At 44.1% G+C, this 16,045-nt stretch overlaps 1 protein-coding gene across 1 annotated transcript in view; it reads right to left on the reverse strand.

The window, feature by feature from the left end:
• Nucleotides 1-6,101, reverse strand: part of LOC107123756 (transcription initiation protein SPT3 homolog) — a gene marked incomplete at its 3' end in the record, with an annotated part of 250,489 nt that extends 244,388 nt beyond the window's left edge. Inside the window, exon 1 of the mRNA XM_015427097.1 lies at nucleotides 6,008-6,101. Within this exon, the coding sequence (XP_015282583.1) occupies nucleotides 6,008-6,087 (80 nt within the window). The remainder of the gene's footprint in view (nucleotides 1-6,007) is intronic.
• Between the last annotated feature and the right edge of the window lie 9,944 nt (nucleotides 6,102-16,045).

Raw genomic sequence — 16,045 nt, forward strand, 5'->3', positions numbered from 1 at the left:
TTCCTGTCATATAATTATTTTTCTGCTAATAATAATTTCTTTTTTCTTTTCGAAAAACACACACATCTACTGGAAGGATTCCATCAGCACCAACGAAGTCAACAGAACAGTTGGTGAAAAGTATCTCGGAATCAAAGTCGACATGTTTGGATAGCTTTTAAAGCAGTCCTGCAAGCAGACCCGAAACAGAATGAAGACGTCCAGGTCTTCCGCTCACACAGCCAACAATAACTTCTACATTGACAGGAATTGTGTGTATAGTGGTGGGGAGGGGAGGTTTCGAAAACGCTTAATCAGGAAGTCCACAATTATATAAAAATAGAGTCTCCTCGGCTACTTACCCAAAGGTTCCCCCTGGCCTCCCGTAGCTCCCCAGACCCATGCCCTCGCTTTGATTCCAGAGCGCAAGTAATGTTCTGTTATATTTCCTCCCAGACCAGAGAACAAAATATGCATTATTCAATTTAGATAAAAATTGTTTTCCTAAAACTAAAAGCTTAGGAGACTGTGGACAGCCAAGAGAAAGAGAACGTAGTCGAAAATTGTATTTGAAATGGAACATGATACTATGGTTTCCAAACAGGGAGTGGGGCCACCCCTAGGTCACGGAAGCTTTGTGGGTGGAACTCCCAAGGTTGCTGACAGTGTTTCCTGCTGCCATATTTGACCGCTGCACATTCCAACGTAGAATGGAACCCACGACTGCATAGTACCCAATTGCCTACGGAAGCAGGTGCAGGTCAGACACTGGGAGTGTTTGAGACCTCCATGACACTTACCCATGTTCTAAGCTAGCCCGATATTGTCAAATCTCAGAAGCTAAGCAGAGGTAGCCCTGGTTAGTATTTGGATGGAAAACCGCCAAAGAAGTCCAGGGTCACGACACAGAGGCAGGCGATGGAAAACCTCCTCTGTTCATTCCATGCCCTGAAAACCCCACGGGGGTCACCATGAGTCGTCCGTGACTTCATGGTGCTTTATTATTATCATTTAACGACGGTAGCAGTCCGGGCTATATTTTCTGTTAATCAGCAATCTGAACAAGCCGGAATTCACTGGACTCATTTATCTATACGAATAATTCTTCCATAATTAAGCTTGCATAATTAAACTACTTAATAAAACAAGTCTAGGTTTTGAATTACATTGGATGCATTTCTTTATAAGAACACTTTGGTCTCAACTCTAAAAACACTTGAGAAAGATGGGCGTAAACAATCCTTCTAGTAACAGCACTTCAAAATTAACATTAATACAAGAAAGATCCAGGTGGTCCGCCATGTTGGTCTGAAGCAGTAGAACAAAGTTCGAACCCAGTGGCACCTTGAAGACCAACAAAGTTTTATTCACACGAAAGCTCATACCTCGAATAAAACTTTGTTGGTCTTAAAGGTGCCACTGAACTCTAAATGTGTTCTATTACTACAAGAAATCACTGAGTATCGCTGCCCTAAAAGTACATCTGCTAGCAGTAGTTTTGTTTTTTGTTTTTACAGACAAAGACCAATTCTTATCGCTAAGAAATTGGGTGATATATTCAAAATACCACCCTCCAAAATGCTGAAAATGTAGGATACAAAAAATGTTAAAAATCTACTCTGCTCTCTGTCTGCAATTCTAAAACAGGGGTAGAGTCTTGGTTTGGAAATTCTTTTAATGGCTTGATAGAAAACGATAATCCCCACGGAGAAAGAGCTGATTAGTTTACGTTCTCCCCACTCTCTGCACATCAATGTGCCTTGGAACTATATAAAAGAGGGAATGGCTTGTCCTGGCAGGTTGACGTTTCTGATTAATTGGTCGCCTTCCACCAAATCAAGATTTGTAGCCCATCCCATTGCAATAGGGAACTAATCAAGTTCTAAGTATGGAATCTTCCAGATTCATGGGGGGGGGGGGGGTTGTTGTTTTAAAACAGAGTGTACGGCTTTATAAAAACCTAGATATTCTGAGCGAAATAAAAAGAGCACACACAAAGCTTTCCAGGCTCATCACAAAGCAAAATTAAACCAGGTTTACAGGATCCCCATGCCGCTTAACAATAAATCACTCTTCTTTGTAATGATTACGCTTATTGTCAGGAGCAGAGCATAATCAGTTCCAACTGGTCCACACATGTTAATTCAGTCACAAACAGCCTTGTTTCATCAGATAGTATGCCTTTCTCAATAGGGGCAGATTACTATGAAACGTGTCTTGAAAAAGGCGGGGGGATTATCTGTTCTTTATGCTGAACTCTAAGAAATATAAAAAGCATTCATACACACACACACACACAACAAACAAATATACACACGCAACAAACAAATAATTGAAAAATATACAACATCATGTCATAACTAGCAAGTATGTTAAAGTCTACGAAGAAGGCGTAAGTCACACTTTTAGTTTATTTCTAAAACAGTTCTATGCCACCTTTTCACCCAACTCAGGGTTTCCAAGGAAGCGAATATGAAACATTTCATTCAAACACTAAGCATTTCAAACAGTGTTTAAAATACAAATGTTTATGTGTATATATGTATATTTGATTAAACAAAACATATAAATACATACACACTTATAAACACACAACCAGAAAGGAGGGCGAACAACTACACCAGAGGTAAAGAGTTTGGCCATGATCTTGAATGCCTCTTTTTCAATGGAGGCCCAAGTCACAGCAGTTGCCAGATCTGCATTTTTCTATCTGTGGCAGGTCAGCCAGCTGGTCCCCTACCTTTCCCCCCTAGCTACAGTGATCCATGCAACTGTCACCCCCAGGCTGGACTACTGTAACTCGCCTTATGCAGGGCTACCCTTGAGACTGATCTGGAAACTACAGCTGGTCCAGAATGCAGCAGCACATGTCCTTATGGGGACACCACTGAGAGCAAACATACATCCAGAGCTGTGTCAGCTGCACTGGCTCCCAGTCGCATTCCAGATCAAGTTCAAGGTCTTGGTTCCTACATTCAACGCCCTAGGCGGACTGGGACCAACATATCCGCAGGACCGTCTCTCCCAATATAGCCCCCGAAGGGCCTTACGCTCTTCTGACCGACATCTACTAGTGAATCCCAGCCCCAAATATGTACACCTAGCCTGAACCAGAGCAAGAGCCTTCTCAGCTCTGGCGCTGGCCTGGTGAACCACTCTCCCTAGTGGGATCCGGGCCCTCCGGGATTTAATGCAGTTCTGCAGGGACTGTAAAACAGAGATGTTCTGCCAGGCCTATGGTTAAGGCAGAGATAACCCATCTACAATGGCCTCCCCTCCCCTCATCTATTCTGTTCTCTGCTTGCTTAGCAGCATCCTATAGTCTATAATAGCTGCTCCCCTCACCCATTCACCTCCCTTGTTCTGTTCTGAATTGCAGCTACTTATAATGAGAACTCTTCCGGTTCCTCAAACTGTCCAGTTGGCGCCACTTAAGGATTTTTTACGTATTAGTATTGTTCTGGAATTGATAAGATTTTTACGAATTGTACTGTATTTAAAACTTTCGGATGTTTACGAATGTTGTAACCTGCCCTGAGCCCGCTGTGCAGGGGAGGGAGGGCTAGAAATTGAACTAAATAAATAAATTAGGAATGCCAAACAAAACAAAAAAAAAGTCTTCACCCCCTGGCAGAAGACAACAATAGAGGCAGACAGAAGAATCACCCTGAGGAGGGAGTCCCAAAGTTTCACACCACAACCAAGAAGGTTCTTTTTGGGTTGGCACCTGTCTAGCCTTAGACGGCAGGGGCACCCAAAGCAAGGCCTCTGAAGATGACATAACAAACCAGCCCGGAGATCCTCATGCCTGGATGCTCCCAGGATTAACACTGTGGTTTGGGAACCCTGGTTTGCAGGGAAGAGACGAAACTGCACAAACAAGCCATAGTTTGCAATTCAGAGGAAACTGCCAACTACGGCTTGCCAAGAAAGCCAAAATGAATCCTTTTTGAGCCACATGAAAGGACGAACAGGAGGAGGAGCACACGAGCCAAGCGGATCCCAAGCTTTTTCCAGTAATGACAAACTGTGGTTTGTCATGATCACGTGTGAATCTTGCCAAAGACTCCCTGCTATGTTACTTGATATTCCTTGAAAACCATTTCTAAACTTTTCAAAATCAGATAATTCATATACAGTGGAGAAATATATCCCTTCCTCCATTCACTTTGCTTTCTTGGCTCAATATGAATAAACGACCAGGAAAAATCTGGTCTAGAATCTAGATGAAACCTCCAAACCTCAGGCTAAAGCATCAACCCTTACTCAAAATGTACAGACACATATAAAACATCTCAAATACCCCAAAATACTTACTTCATGTTGCTTTGTTGACTCTCTTCAGGTGTTTTGAAATGAAATAGCCTTTCGACATTTCAGAGATGAAAACAGGGACAAACTAAGTAATTCCCCTATTTTGTTTAGAAAGACCAAAGCCCACACCTCCCCACTTTGGGGGCCCCATCTGGGTGGAAAGGTGGCATATAAATGTTTTAAATACATAAATGACTACACTTGGCTGAAGGTTCTACTTCCCCTGCTGTGGACTGCATTCATTTACTCCATGACACACTGCCCTGTGCTAACTTAAAACACAAGCTAGTATTGGATCTCTTGGATAAGGATACGCTGGATCGATCGAAAACTGTCCTATAACATGCTACCAACAGTCGCAGATCCACCTCAGTACCGACAATGAAAGGGCAGGCAATGAACCGTTGAGTGACTTAGCATTCGTTCATGTGCATGGGAACTAAAACAAGATGCAGATTTAACTTCTAGAGAAGGAGGTAGCCATGATGGAGTACATCTCATGGGGAACAGTCTAGCGAGCCACTTCCAAAGGAGAAGAAAGAAGGAACAAAACAGGGATAGTATGTGACCAGAATAGGTACCAGAAAAAGCAAGGACAAATGGAGAATCACTGGTTTTTTTAAATAATTATTTTTCAGTATAGAGTCTAACAAACAGATAGGGGCGGGGGAGAGAAATGATAGAAAATAACAGAGACTGAAATTACCTACTTAAACAAAGAAGGAGAAGAGAAGCAACTACGCTGCTCTTCCATGCCTCAACACGTGGGACTCCTAGGCAGAGCAAGACGACGCTCAAAGACACACACTCAGGCCAGCTTTCCTGGACTCACTTCCCCACTTGCGTCCACACTAGCAGTTGCACAGGGACTAGCACAGATTTATAAGCTGCACCTCTGCTCCATCTTTCTTGGGGCCAGGCAGCCCCAAACAGGTCGACGTGGCCTGGAGACAGAGCAAACAGCACCCTCCTTTTATTCCACCTCCGGGCAGCCTGCCTCCAAACCAGTGATCTCTCTAAGCTGAGTCAGTGTGAGCTAGCACACAGTTTTTTAGCCTCCAGCTCACAAATTTTTGTCTCCGCTCGGGAAGGAGGGCTCCAGAGCAAACTAATGCATGCAGTCGCCAAATCGCTCACTCACAACTTTAATGCCAGTAGCTCACAAAGGAGAATTTTTTGCTCACAAGACTCCACAGCTTACCAAGATCATTGCTCCAGACTACCCCCTGACCACCACACCAGCACCAGCGTTTATTCTCTTTTCCTCTCCAAATTCCTGCCTGCCTCCTGAACCTACATGGCTATGAAAGCATCCATCCTCTGCCTATCCTCCATGGCAAGTCCTGTCTGCACTGTTAACAGGCAAAGGAAGGCGCAGCTCGGCATCACAACAGCACAGCAGCCATGGGGGGGGGGGAGCGCTGGGGGAGGCAGCGGCCCGGCTGCTGGTTTGGGCCGTGCACCTATATGCCCATACACAGCCAACAGGCTGGTGCTGGGAGCCAGGAGAGCCGGCCCTCCCCCTTGCTCCAGTCAACTAAGCAAGGCTTCCGTAGCTTTCCATTGGAGAAAGAGCCACTTAAGTCGGAGAAGGTCTCTTTTGGCGGGAAGAAAGGCTACTGGATCCACCCCAGTATTTCGTCACATTAACGGGTGCCCAGAAATTGCCCAGCCTGAACGAACGACATAAGATATGGGAACAGAAATTACTTACATCATGCTTTGCAGTTCCGGAGTGAAGTTAGTTGATTTCCCGACCCCCTTTCCGCTGCTTGACGGGGTAACGGATGACATTTGGGCTAACTCCAGTACCGCTCACCTGAAATAAACAGAGGAGAAAACTCAGTGCTTGTTATACGTTTAGAAAAAATATTTGTGCCGCCTCTCCGGGGACCTGCCCGTGGCAGCTTATAAAATACTAAAAAAAAAAAAAATTACACATTCAGCGATATGAATTTAAAAGCAGCATTAAAAAAACAGTCCACCTAAAAACAAAAGGCCACAGACAGCTTAAAATAACAATTCTGAACTAAAATAGTGTTTGTCAGAGACCCAAGCCTGGGACCCCCTGGGTCACTGCTCCTTGTCCCTTGAGCAATAATACCCAGCCTTGTGGGTCCTTGAGGTTAAATGCACACAAATGAAAAGAAACTACATCTAAAACTAGGGTTGCCAGGTCATAGTCTCTCACAGGCAGGGGTGGGAGGGGGCTTTTCAGGGCTGGGGGGGCAGGGTGCCGTCACTGCAAGTGATGTCCCCGACGTGATGACATCAGACGTGATGTCATCACGCTGGGGACATTGTGTAGCGACACTCTGGTATTCGGGGCAAAAGTTTATGGTTACCATAGAGTTTTGCCCAAAATATTAGAGCGTCACTGACGTGATGTCACTTCCATGTGATGTCCACATGGGGACGTCGTGCCCGGTTACGGCTGTTGGGGTGGGGCTTCCCTCTGCAGGCCAGGAGCCCGAGAAATCGGGGGATTCCCCTGCTCCCACCTGGGGGCTGGCAACCCTATCTAAAACATATTATTTCCAAAGAAAAAGAGTAAACACACCCATAGCAACCCTTTCTTTTACTCTGAAGGAGGGACTGTGATGACTCTCAATAGATAACAGGCTTCCCATTTTTCATAACCTATCCAGTGAAAAGAGATGAAGAAATATCCGCTATACAGCTAGATCTGACTTTTAACCATGATAATCGTTCAGTGGCAACAAACTTCATACAGAACGAACGTCAACTCTGATGGGGCATCCGGTGGCCCCTTCTTTTTATTCAGCCGGGCTCTGCCCCCTTCTTCCTCCCACCCTTCTGTCTCCCTTCTCTATCACTGCTACTCTCACTTCTGCCATTTACAGTCGGATGTGACATCTGCATATGCAAATGGGGGGGGGAATGTGTTATGCACAGAGGAGAGGCAATAGCAAAGTTTTAACAACAACAAAAATTAGATTCAGCAAGTCCCCCCCCCCCCCCCAAAGCCAGGTTATGAACTGAGTGACATCTGCCCAAGAAATTCTACACCGGATCAGAACGTAAACCAGGCTTCCGAGGATGTGCAGAGTGAAGGAGTACTCAGTAAGGGTGCCAGGTGCCCCGAAAGACTACGCCCCAGAGTTTCTGGAACCTGGGGCATAAGTGTTTCGGTGTTGCAGGCACTGGCTGGTACTGCTGCTAGTGCCAGCTAAATCTGGAAAGCAGAGAGAAAGGGGGCATGGTTGGATTCATGGGGGAGGGAGTAGAGGGTGGCATTTGGCCCCCATTGCACTCTTGATGTCATGAAGCGCACAATGGGGCCTCCAAACCAGGCTGGGGGTGGGCGGGGTGCTGTTTCCCGCTATTTTGTAAAATGGTTCAGATTACAGCTCTAAGATAGCAATTGTAAGACTCTTTCAGCTCTGACCTAAGCATGAAATGAATTTATTGATATACAAACGCTATCACATACTCATCTCTAACAGAGCCTTATCCTAACCATACGAGAAGTATGTCACCTGCCCAGATCCTTGTTGTTGGAGAAGCCCAGACAAAATGAGACACAGCACACCTCTGACTTGACTTTAACCAGGTTCATCTGTAAGGAAGGCCCAAAGATGTACTCTCTTTTTGCATGTATTTATCCTTCCCATCATCAGCGAAGTCTTAATGTTGTCATATTCAGGTCATCTGTTTAGAGCAGGGGTGCCATGGTTCTCTCCAACACCTTTCCTGGTGCCCACCAAGTATCTTTAGAAAGTGGGTGGGACCCAGTTGGGCTCCTGCCCAACAGGGCTTCTGACTGGCCACTGGAGACCTGATTGGCTACGCAAATTAAAGTAACACAGTTTCGGTGGCAACTACCACAACAGTGTGGGTTTTATTCTCTCTCTCACTCTTCTCTCCCAGTACATTTTTTTTTAAAGCACTGCTCTTGTCCCCTGCTCTTGGGCTTCCTCTGTGTGTGGCTACACCTCCCATAGCGGCCATTTGTGGTTGGGTCCACCTCCAGTGGTGGCCATTTTGTGGTTGCACCCAGCACCTAGTGTCAAAATTGCAAAGGTGCTCCATAGGCTCAAAAATACTGGGGACCCCTGGCTTACAGCTTTTCAGGAGGCAGGGCGGTCAGCAAATAGGAAAACCAAAACTACATAATTTGCACAGTGGCAATAGCTTTGTAGCCATAATTTTGTAAAAACAAATTAAAAACAAGCTCTTGTTGCTAAAAAGAACAAAAACAAAAAAACTAAGTTCATGTCCCAAACACATCCAAGTTAAACAAAAATTGTCAGACTTTCCAATTAACTGACATGTCAAAGCCTATGTATAAATAAATATAGGTCCTTTGGTCTCTTGAGTTCGGTCATCAAATAACATTTAGATGTTCTACAGCTATCAAAAATTACAGAATTTACTGTAAGCAAAAGCCACTGTTGGTTCCCTTCCACTAATCCGCCTGACTTGCAAAGACCTAGTAAACTCTCATTTATCCAAGGTCTGCTCACTTCTTACATTATTATTAGCAGCAATAGTTGAGATAACCAAGAACAGATGTTAGTATCATTTCATTTCAGCCAACAATTTTAAACATAAGCAACACAGCTTCCAATCAGTCTACCTTTCGCTTAAGCGTATTTCCTAAAGCATAAAACCATTGTAAAATGTTCAGTAACGACTCTGAACAACTAATAACTAGCACTGCATTTCACGCTATGTTTATTCACAGGCCTGATTTTAAAATGTGTTATTGAATGTTGTGAATGATCAAGGAGAGCTGTTGACTTTACATAATTCAAGATGCTTTATATTATTTTTTCCCCTTTTTGACCAAAAGGAAAAGGAAACTAGATAAGGAGAATAAACAAGTAACACAACATTGGTTCATAAAGTGAGACTTCATTGTGAAATTCTGTTATTTCTCCAGCAGACTTTGAAAATTAAATCCAATTACAATGTCCACATATGTCCAAGTCCCAGCAAAGTTCTAACTTTAAAGTTTCCATGAGTGCTCTTTGTACACAAGACCCCAACCGCCGTTAGCGGTCTTGGGGGGGGGGTATCTTTCTATAACATCACTCTTCCAATGGGCATACGCTAAGCATCTCCCCTGGCCCCGAACTCTGGTTTCCTTACTTCTGGGAAGAAAAATTTAGAAGCTACCTCTGGTAGGGCTATTCCAGCTGCCCATGCTAGGAGCTTCGTCCAACCTCTGAGACCGCTATGTCAATGGACAATTTTCTGTTACCCAAGTGCTTAAGGAAGCTATCACAGAAAAGCAACTAAATGGCCAAAAGAAGTGTTTATTAGATATACCAGGTTCTAAGATCCCCACTGCCAGGTCGCTTGGATGCTTAGAATATATCTGTTGGGGGGAAAACTAACACACACACCCCATCTGGCTATGTGGCTAACGCTAACGAAATTCGATTAGCTCTTACAAGCATGTCTAATGTATATGTGCCATATAACACACTGCCCAGGCATCCTTTAAAAAAAGCATACTGTGGTCAAGAAGGAACACAGGAGGGCGACCCCGCCCCTCCTGGTGAAAACATAGGGGATCCCCTGGTCTGAGGCCACATAGGCCCTTTCTGCACTGACAGCTTGTTCCAGAGAATCTGAGGAACCAAGCCTTGAGGGTTGACTTCACAGTTGCACGCATTCCCTCCGTACTGGTTTTTCCCCCCTTCAGTTTATTTATTTGTGTATTCTGTATGCATTCTGCATCTACAAGCAAAACTCACATTTTTTGAGCTAACTGGCTGCCAACCCCTCCCTCCCTCCGTGATTCTCCAAAAAAAAGGAAATGAAGAGGGAAATCCGGGCCCACACATGCAAGACTGATGCATTTGGGAGCAGGGAATCCCCTAGTGACTCCATAGGTTCCCAAACTTCTTTGGCCTACCACTAAAGGGCTGCTTTAGATAGGTTCTGAACTCTTCTTTCTTTATGCTTCCACCACCTCCTTATTTGTATTCAACACCCCCCAATTGCACCCAAGGCTCCGACCACCCGCCTGGATCATTCCAGCACCCTCAGGGGGCTGTATTGCCCACTCCAGGAGCCAGTGCTAGTCCTTTATAGTTACTGATTCCTTCTTATGCTCTCTCTGGCTTTTTTAAAGTTTGCCTGAGTGGGAGGACACGTCCTCTTTTGTCTTGGGGGAGGAGGGAAAGAAAACAGAACAGGTAGGGAGCGTCAACCTAAAGAGAGAGAAGTGGAATCGGGGGAGGGCAGCAGGCAGCACTTAAATACCCAGATAAACAATTCTACTTTAGAAAGGAGTAGCGATTTGAAAGCGGATGAGAACAAAGAATCTCAGCAAAAGGAGTTTTGGTAGCTGCGGGGCAACAGTGTGCTGGAAGCAGTCGGAATGCAGATTCCTGTAAAACAAATGCAGAAATTAGAGAAAGTCCAGAAACAAAGTGGAAGTGGAAGCGGGGGGAAATGTAGAATGGAAGAATAAGATGAGCTCAGAAACGGAGGCAAAACATGGGTGCAGAAAGGGACATAGTAAAGGACACAAACCAATCTTATCTTAACTATATCCTCATCAGCCCATGTTTCTCTTTAAGTTCGTTCAGACTTCAGAAGTGTTGGTCTGGAAGGAACCCAAAGATCAACTTGTTACAACCCTTTCAGGACTACCATGAGAACCAGTCTGGAGTAGAAGCCAGTAGTGGGTTTTACAAGGGGAAAATGTAGAAGCCAATATCGTGCATGTAAAATGCATAAGCAAGCAAGCGAAGCTTTAGGAAAATAATCCAGAAGTCTCAAACAAGTGAGTTAAATCCCTTGCACTGGGCAACAGCCAACTTGACCAACTGTAGCCTCTCAGGTATTTCAGGAAAAGTTAAAATAGTTAAAAGTTAAAATAGCCAGTAAGAGCCGTAAATGCCTCACTTAAATAGGTCACTCACTACTATAACAGATGAAGACCCTAGGATACATTGGCTTGTGACTAAGTTCTCCCCTGAATTCAAGTACTGGATTAGATACGCATATGGAGCAGAGGTCCATCAGTGGCTATTAGCCACAAGGTATAGATAGGAACTCTCAGGCTGGGGCAAGGGATGCTCTGTATTCTTGGTGCTTGGGAGGGGGGAGGCAGCAGTGGGAGGGCTTCGAGTGTCCTGGCCCCACTGGTGGACCCCCTGATGGCACCTGGTCTTTTTGGCCACTGTGTGACAAGAGTGTTGGACTGAATGGGCCACTGGCCTGATCCAACATTGGCTTCTCTTACATTCTTATGTTCTTAAGGTATCCATTCTCCAGTGCCAGCAAGCTATGCCGGCAGAGCCCTTTAGTGCTTGCACCCCCTCTGCTCCCAATAATGCTAACGCTATTAAACACAAAATTTAGTGGGTTCAACTGCATTACATATTTATTTATTTATTCAGAAAAAAATTATATCACCTCTCCAGGAACTTGCCCTAGGCATCTTACAAAATAAAAATAATAAAAACAAATTAAAAAATATTAATTAAAACTCAGCATTTGGGCTGGGGGACCCAGGCCAGCATATAAACATAAACAGCTTAAAAATAACTGTTTCCGGAATAAAATCATGCTAAAAAAAATCAACCCTTTAATTAAAAACCTGAATGAACGGAATTGTTTTGGCCTGGCACCTATAAGAAAGCAATGTTGGTGCCAGGCAAGCCTCAAGGAGGACACTCTACAAGCGAGGTGCCACTACTGAAAAAGCCCTGTCTCCGGGCGCCACCTGCTTCACCTCTGAAAAGGTTTTATCCCCCTTCCCTTTCTATAAATAAGGATGAACTCCAAGTGAACCACCTTCAGATTGTGATGAGTTTTTCCCTTCTAAGATTGATGGATAAACTGGTGGGGAAAGTGGAACACAAAAAGGCATTTATCTTATTGCTGAATATACCTGTTTTCCTTAATCGACCTAAAATTTACTGAAAAGTACACGGGCCTTTGAAGGTGAGGCAGAGATAGCAGGACTTGTGAGGCAGATCTTACCAATCAGTCTGGACAATATAGGAGGAAATGGTCCTTTAGATACCCTGGCCATATACACAATCAGACAAAAAAGGGCTTTAGATACAGCCACTGTTTGTTACACTATTGGTTAAGCTGTTTAACTTGCAAACCCAACAAGTGCACGGCGTTTTATTCATGTGAACCCAACAGTTCATCAGACCACCCTGCTCACTTCAAATAATTACTTCCCTGGCCCAGATATGTTAGAAGGTTTAGATAATTAATTTATTTACACATCAAAGTCACATTATATGCATGTCCTATTTCCTTTCTTCCGGACATTAAAAAAAAAAGAAGCCAAGTGCAGAAGCAACCAAATCCATTTTCTACAATAAATCCAACTCACGTGGAACTCAAACCCTACTGTAATATTCAGTGGGTCAATGTACTGCAGTTGTTTTTGCTTTGAATTTAAATGCAGCTGCATGCCATATTCTGCAAAACGGATTCAGATGTTCAGATGGGACTGCAGATTATTTCAACATGCTTTCGTTTATATACGGACCCCCGTAAAAAGAGGATAACATTTGATTAACACTATTTTAAAACTAGTAATTATGAGGTTCTAGCTAAATCTACGTGATATTCTGCCAAATTCTTTTCCTCTGAAAAAGCCAGTATTCATAAGAATAATTTGAAAGGAAAGGGGGGAAAAACATTTAATAGAAAGTGTGTTATTTATAGCCCTCCGCATGCAAGCTATCACACAGAGTCAGCAATTTTAACACTAGCTATTTTGCACCCTGACGGACAAGTAGCTGCCACTCCAGCCCCAAATCAGAAAGTAACCTTGCATAAATAAAATTGATATCAGTTTAGGAATGGCTACGTCTTGATTGTTTTATAATTCCATCTGGGAAAAGGAGGATAATCCTGAATGCCGGTCAAAAGCATTGCTTTATGGCATTGTTCTATATTGGGAGATAGGTCCATAGTGGATGACCATATAATTTAGATACTTATGCCCCCCCCACCTTTCTCCCCAATGACAACCCAAAGTGGCTTACTGCATTATTCTCCCTCCTCCATTTTATCCTCACATCAAACCTGTGAGGGAGGTTACACTGAGAGTGCGCGACTGCTCCAAGCTCACCCAGCCAGCTTCCATGGGGATTCGAACCTAGATCTCCCGGATCCTTGTCCTACACCCTAGCCCAGAGGTGTCAAACTCATTTGTTATGAGGGCCGGATCTGACATAAATGAGACCTTGCTGGGCCAGGCCACGAGTGTCATAAAACGTAATGCCAGGTAGCGGAGATATAAACTTTATAAAAGACACAAACACAAAGGGGTTTTTTAAATTAAAAAATATGCTTAAAACGTTAGCACTCTTGCAATATTTTGTTTATTTAACAGTGTCTGATAACTGACACCTCTCACTCTGAATTATTGCATCAAAATGTCTGCGCTGTTGCAATCTTGAGTATGATTCACTAGTATCTGTAAGCTGCAAACCTACGATGACGCAGCAGCAGCAGAACTGGAGGAAGAAGCAGAAGACAGCCAGTTCCACTGCGGGCCTGATAGAAGCCCTCTGGGGGGCCTGATCTGGCCCCCGGGCCACATGTTTGACACCCCTGCCCTAGCCAGTGTGGTGTCGTGGTTAAGAGTGTCGAACTCTAATCTGGAGAACTGGGCTCGATTCCCCACTCTTCCACCCACATGAAGCCTGCTGGGTGACTTGGGCCAGACACAGTTCTCTCAGAGCTCTCCCAGCCCCTAAAAACAACTCTAGCTCATCACTAGCATAACGCTCAGTGCTAGAACTTGCAGCTGCCAGACAATCTTCGGATCCCCTGGCTATTCTGCACACAAAGCCATACCATAATTAATCAATTAATTACCACAATGGCTCTCGATAACCACCTTACTAACTTAATATTTTAATTCCTTTTTTTTTAATGCAGAGGCACTGCAGTTGGAAAGCAAGCGCTCAAGCTGAATTTGCCCCCAGCTGCAGGCAACTCTCACAAAATATACGTTAGGAAACTGAACATAAAGCGGATCTTTTCAAAGTTACACTACCTACAGCATCCGAAGAGGTGCTTATACCCAGAATTAAAGTGGGTTGGTCTTAAAGGGGCCGCTGGACTCAGGTTCTGTTCTACAGCAAATAATGCGAAGGAACCAGGCTTTAAAAAGGAATAAAAGTGTTCACAGTTGGAGTGCAGCAGGCAATATCGTTGCCGTTCAAAGCAGAGGATGTCATCAACTAATTGGAGCTCTCTCTTCAATTAATTCGGAAGTGCTCTATTGAGAAACATATGACAGTGATAAAAGCAGGAAAAGAACATCAGGTTCCCTGCCCTTTCGTGCTTCCTCTGTTTACTAAGTTCTTAATGTTCAGCCTTCACACTCGCTAACGGAGTCAGGAGGCAGAGTGTCGCCTTTTCCAAATCATGTCTGCCCTATCTCTCTGGTGTTAATACAGAAGTATTTTAAAGAGAGAGAGAGAGATTGCTTCGGGCTGCCTGTGGCCAATAGCATTGAAAAGGTCTCATCAACAAGAGGATGATAACTCAGGCAACATGCAAGTCTCTAGCAAGAGAGTGCAGTGAGAGCCCTGAACATGCCACCACATAAAGATAGTCTCAAGAGAGCCAGCTTGGTGTAGTGGTTAAGTGTGTGAACTCTAATCTGGGAGAACCGGGTTTGATTCCCCACTCCTCCACTCGCAGCTGCTGCATGACCTTGGGCAAACCAGACGTTGGGCAAGTCAGAGCTGTTCTTGAAAAAGAGCAGTTTCTGTCAGAGCTCTCTCAGCCCCAACTACCTCACAGGGTGTCTGTTGTGGGGAGGAGGAAGGGAAAGGAGTTTTAAGCCCCTCTGAGACTCGGAGTGAAGGGCGGGGTATAAATCCAATCTCTTCTCTTCTTCAATCACTCTACTGGCAGCACTGCCCACTTTTCGAGAAGTTCGCATGTTCGCTATACAGATGGAACTTTCCCACATCAGTACGAATGGCCAGCTCATTCCCCATGGTGTAAGTAAATTGAAAACAAAACATGATATTATTATGCAATCTATTCAATAATTATCAAGCATTTATATTATGGTACAAATTGCAAAACATTCCAATACAAAATATACAGATATTTAAAGTGTCCTTGTAAACCAAACGGTCCGTGCTCAAAGTTCCTCTGAATAATACAGTTCCAAGTAGCGTAACACAGTCTTTATTTGATGTAGAGGTAAATTATTCCTGATACCTGATCAACTGTCGTGACTGTGTTAAGCTTCTTGGGACTGTATTGTTCAGAGGAACTTTGAGCACAGACTGTTTGGTTTACAAGGACACTTTAAATATCTGTATATTTTGTATTGGAATGTTTTGCAATTTGTACCATAATATAAATGCTTGATAATTATTGAATAGATTGCATAATAATATCACGGCTGTTTTTCGGTTTACTTACACTCCCCAGGGTGGCCAGGCATACCAGCAGCTCACTATTGACATGAAGACTGTTATCACATACAAAGAGTAGAAGAAGAAGAAGAAGAGATTGGATTTATACCCCGCCCTTCACTCGGAGTCTCAGAGCGGCTTACAAACTCCTTTCCCTTCCCCTCCCCACAACAGACACCCTGTGAGGTGAGTGGGGCTGAGAGAACTCTGACACAAAACTGCTCTTTCAGGAACAGCTGTGCCAGAGCTTGTGACTGACCCAAGGTCACATCAGCAGGTGCAAGTGGAGGTGTGCGGAATCAAACCCGGTTCTCTCAGATTAGAGTCCGCGCACTTAACCACTACACACAAAA

Source organism: Gekko japonicus, unplaced genomic scaffold (genome assembly GCF_001447785.1).
Source record: "Gekko japonicus isolate JY-2015 unplaced genomic scaffold, Gekko_japonicus_V1.1 scaffold536, whole genome shotgun sequence".
Taxonomy (NCBI): domain Eukaryota; kingdom Metazoa; phylum Chordata; class Lepidosauria; order Squamata; family Gekkonidae; genus Gekko; species Gekko japonicus.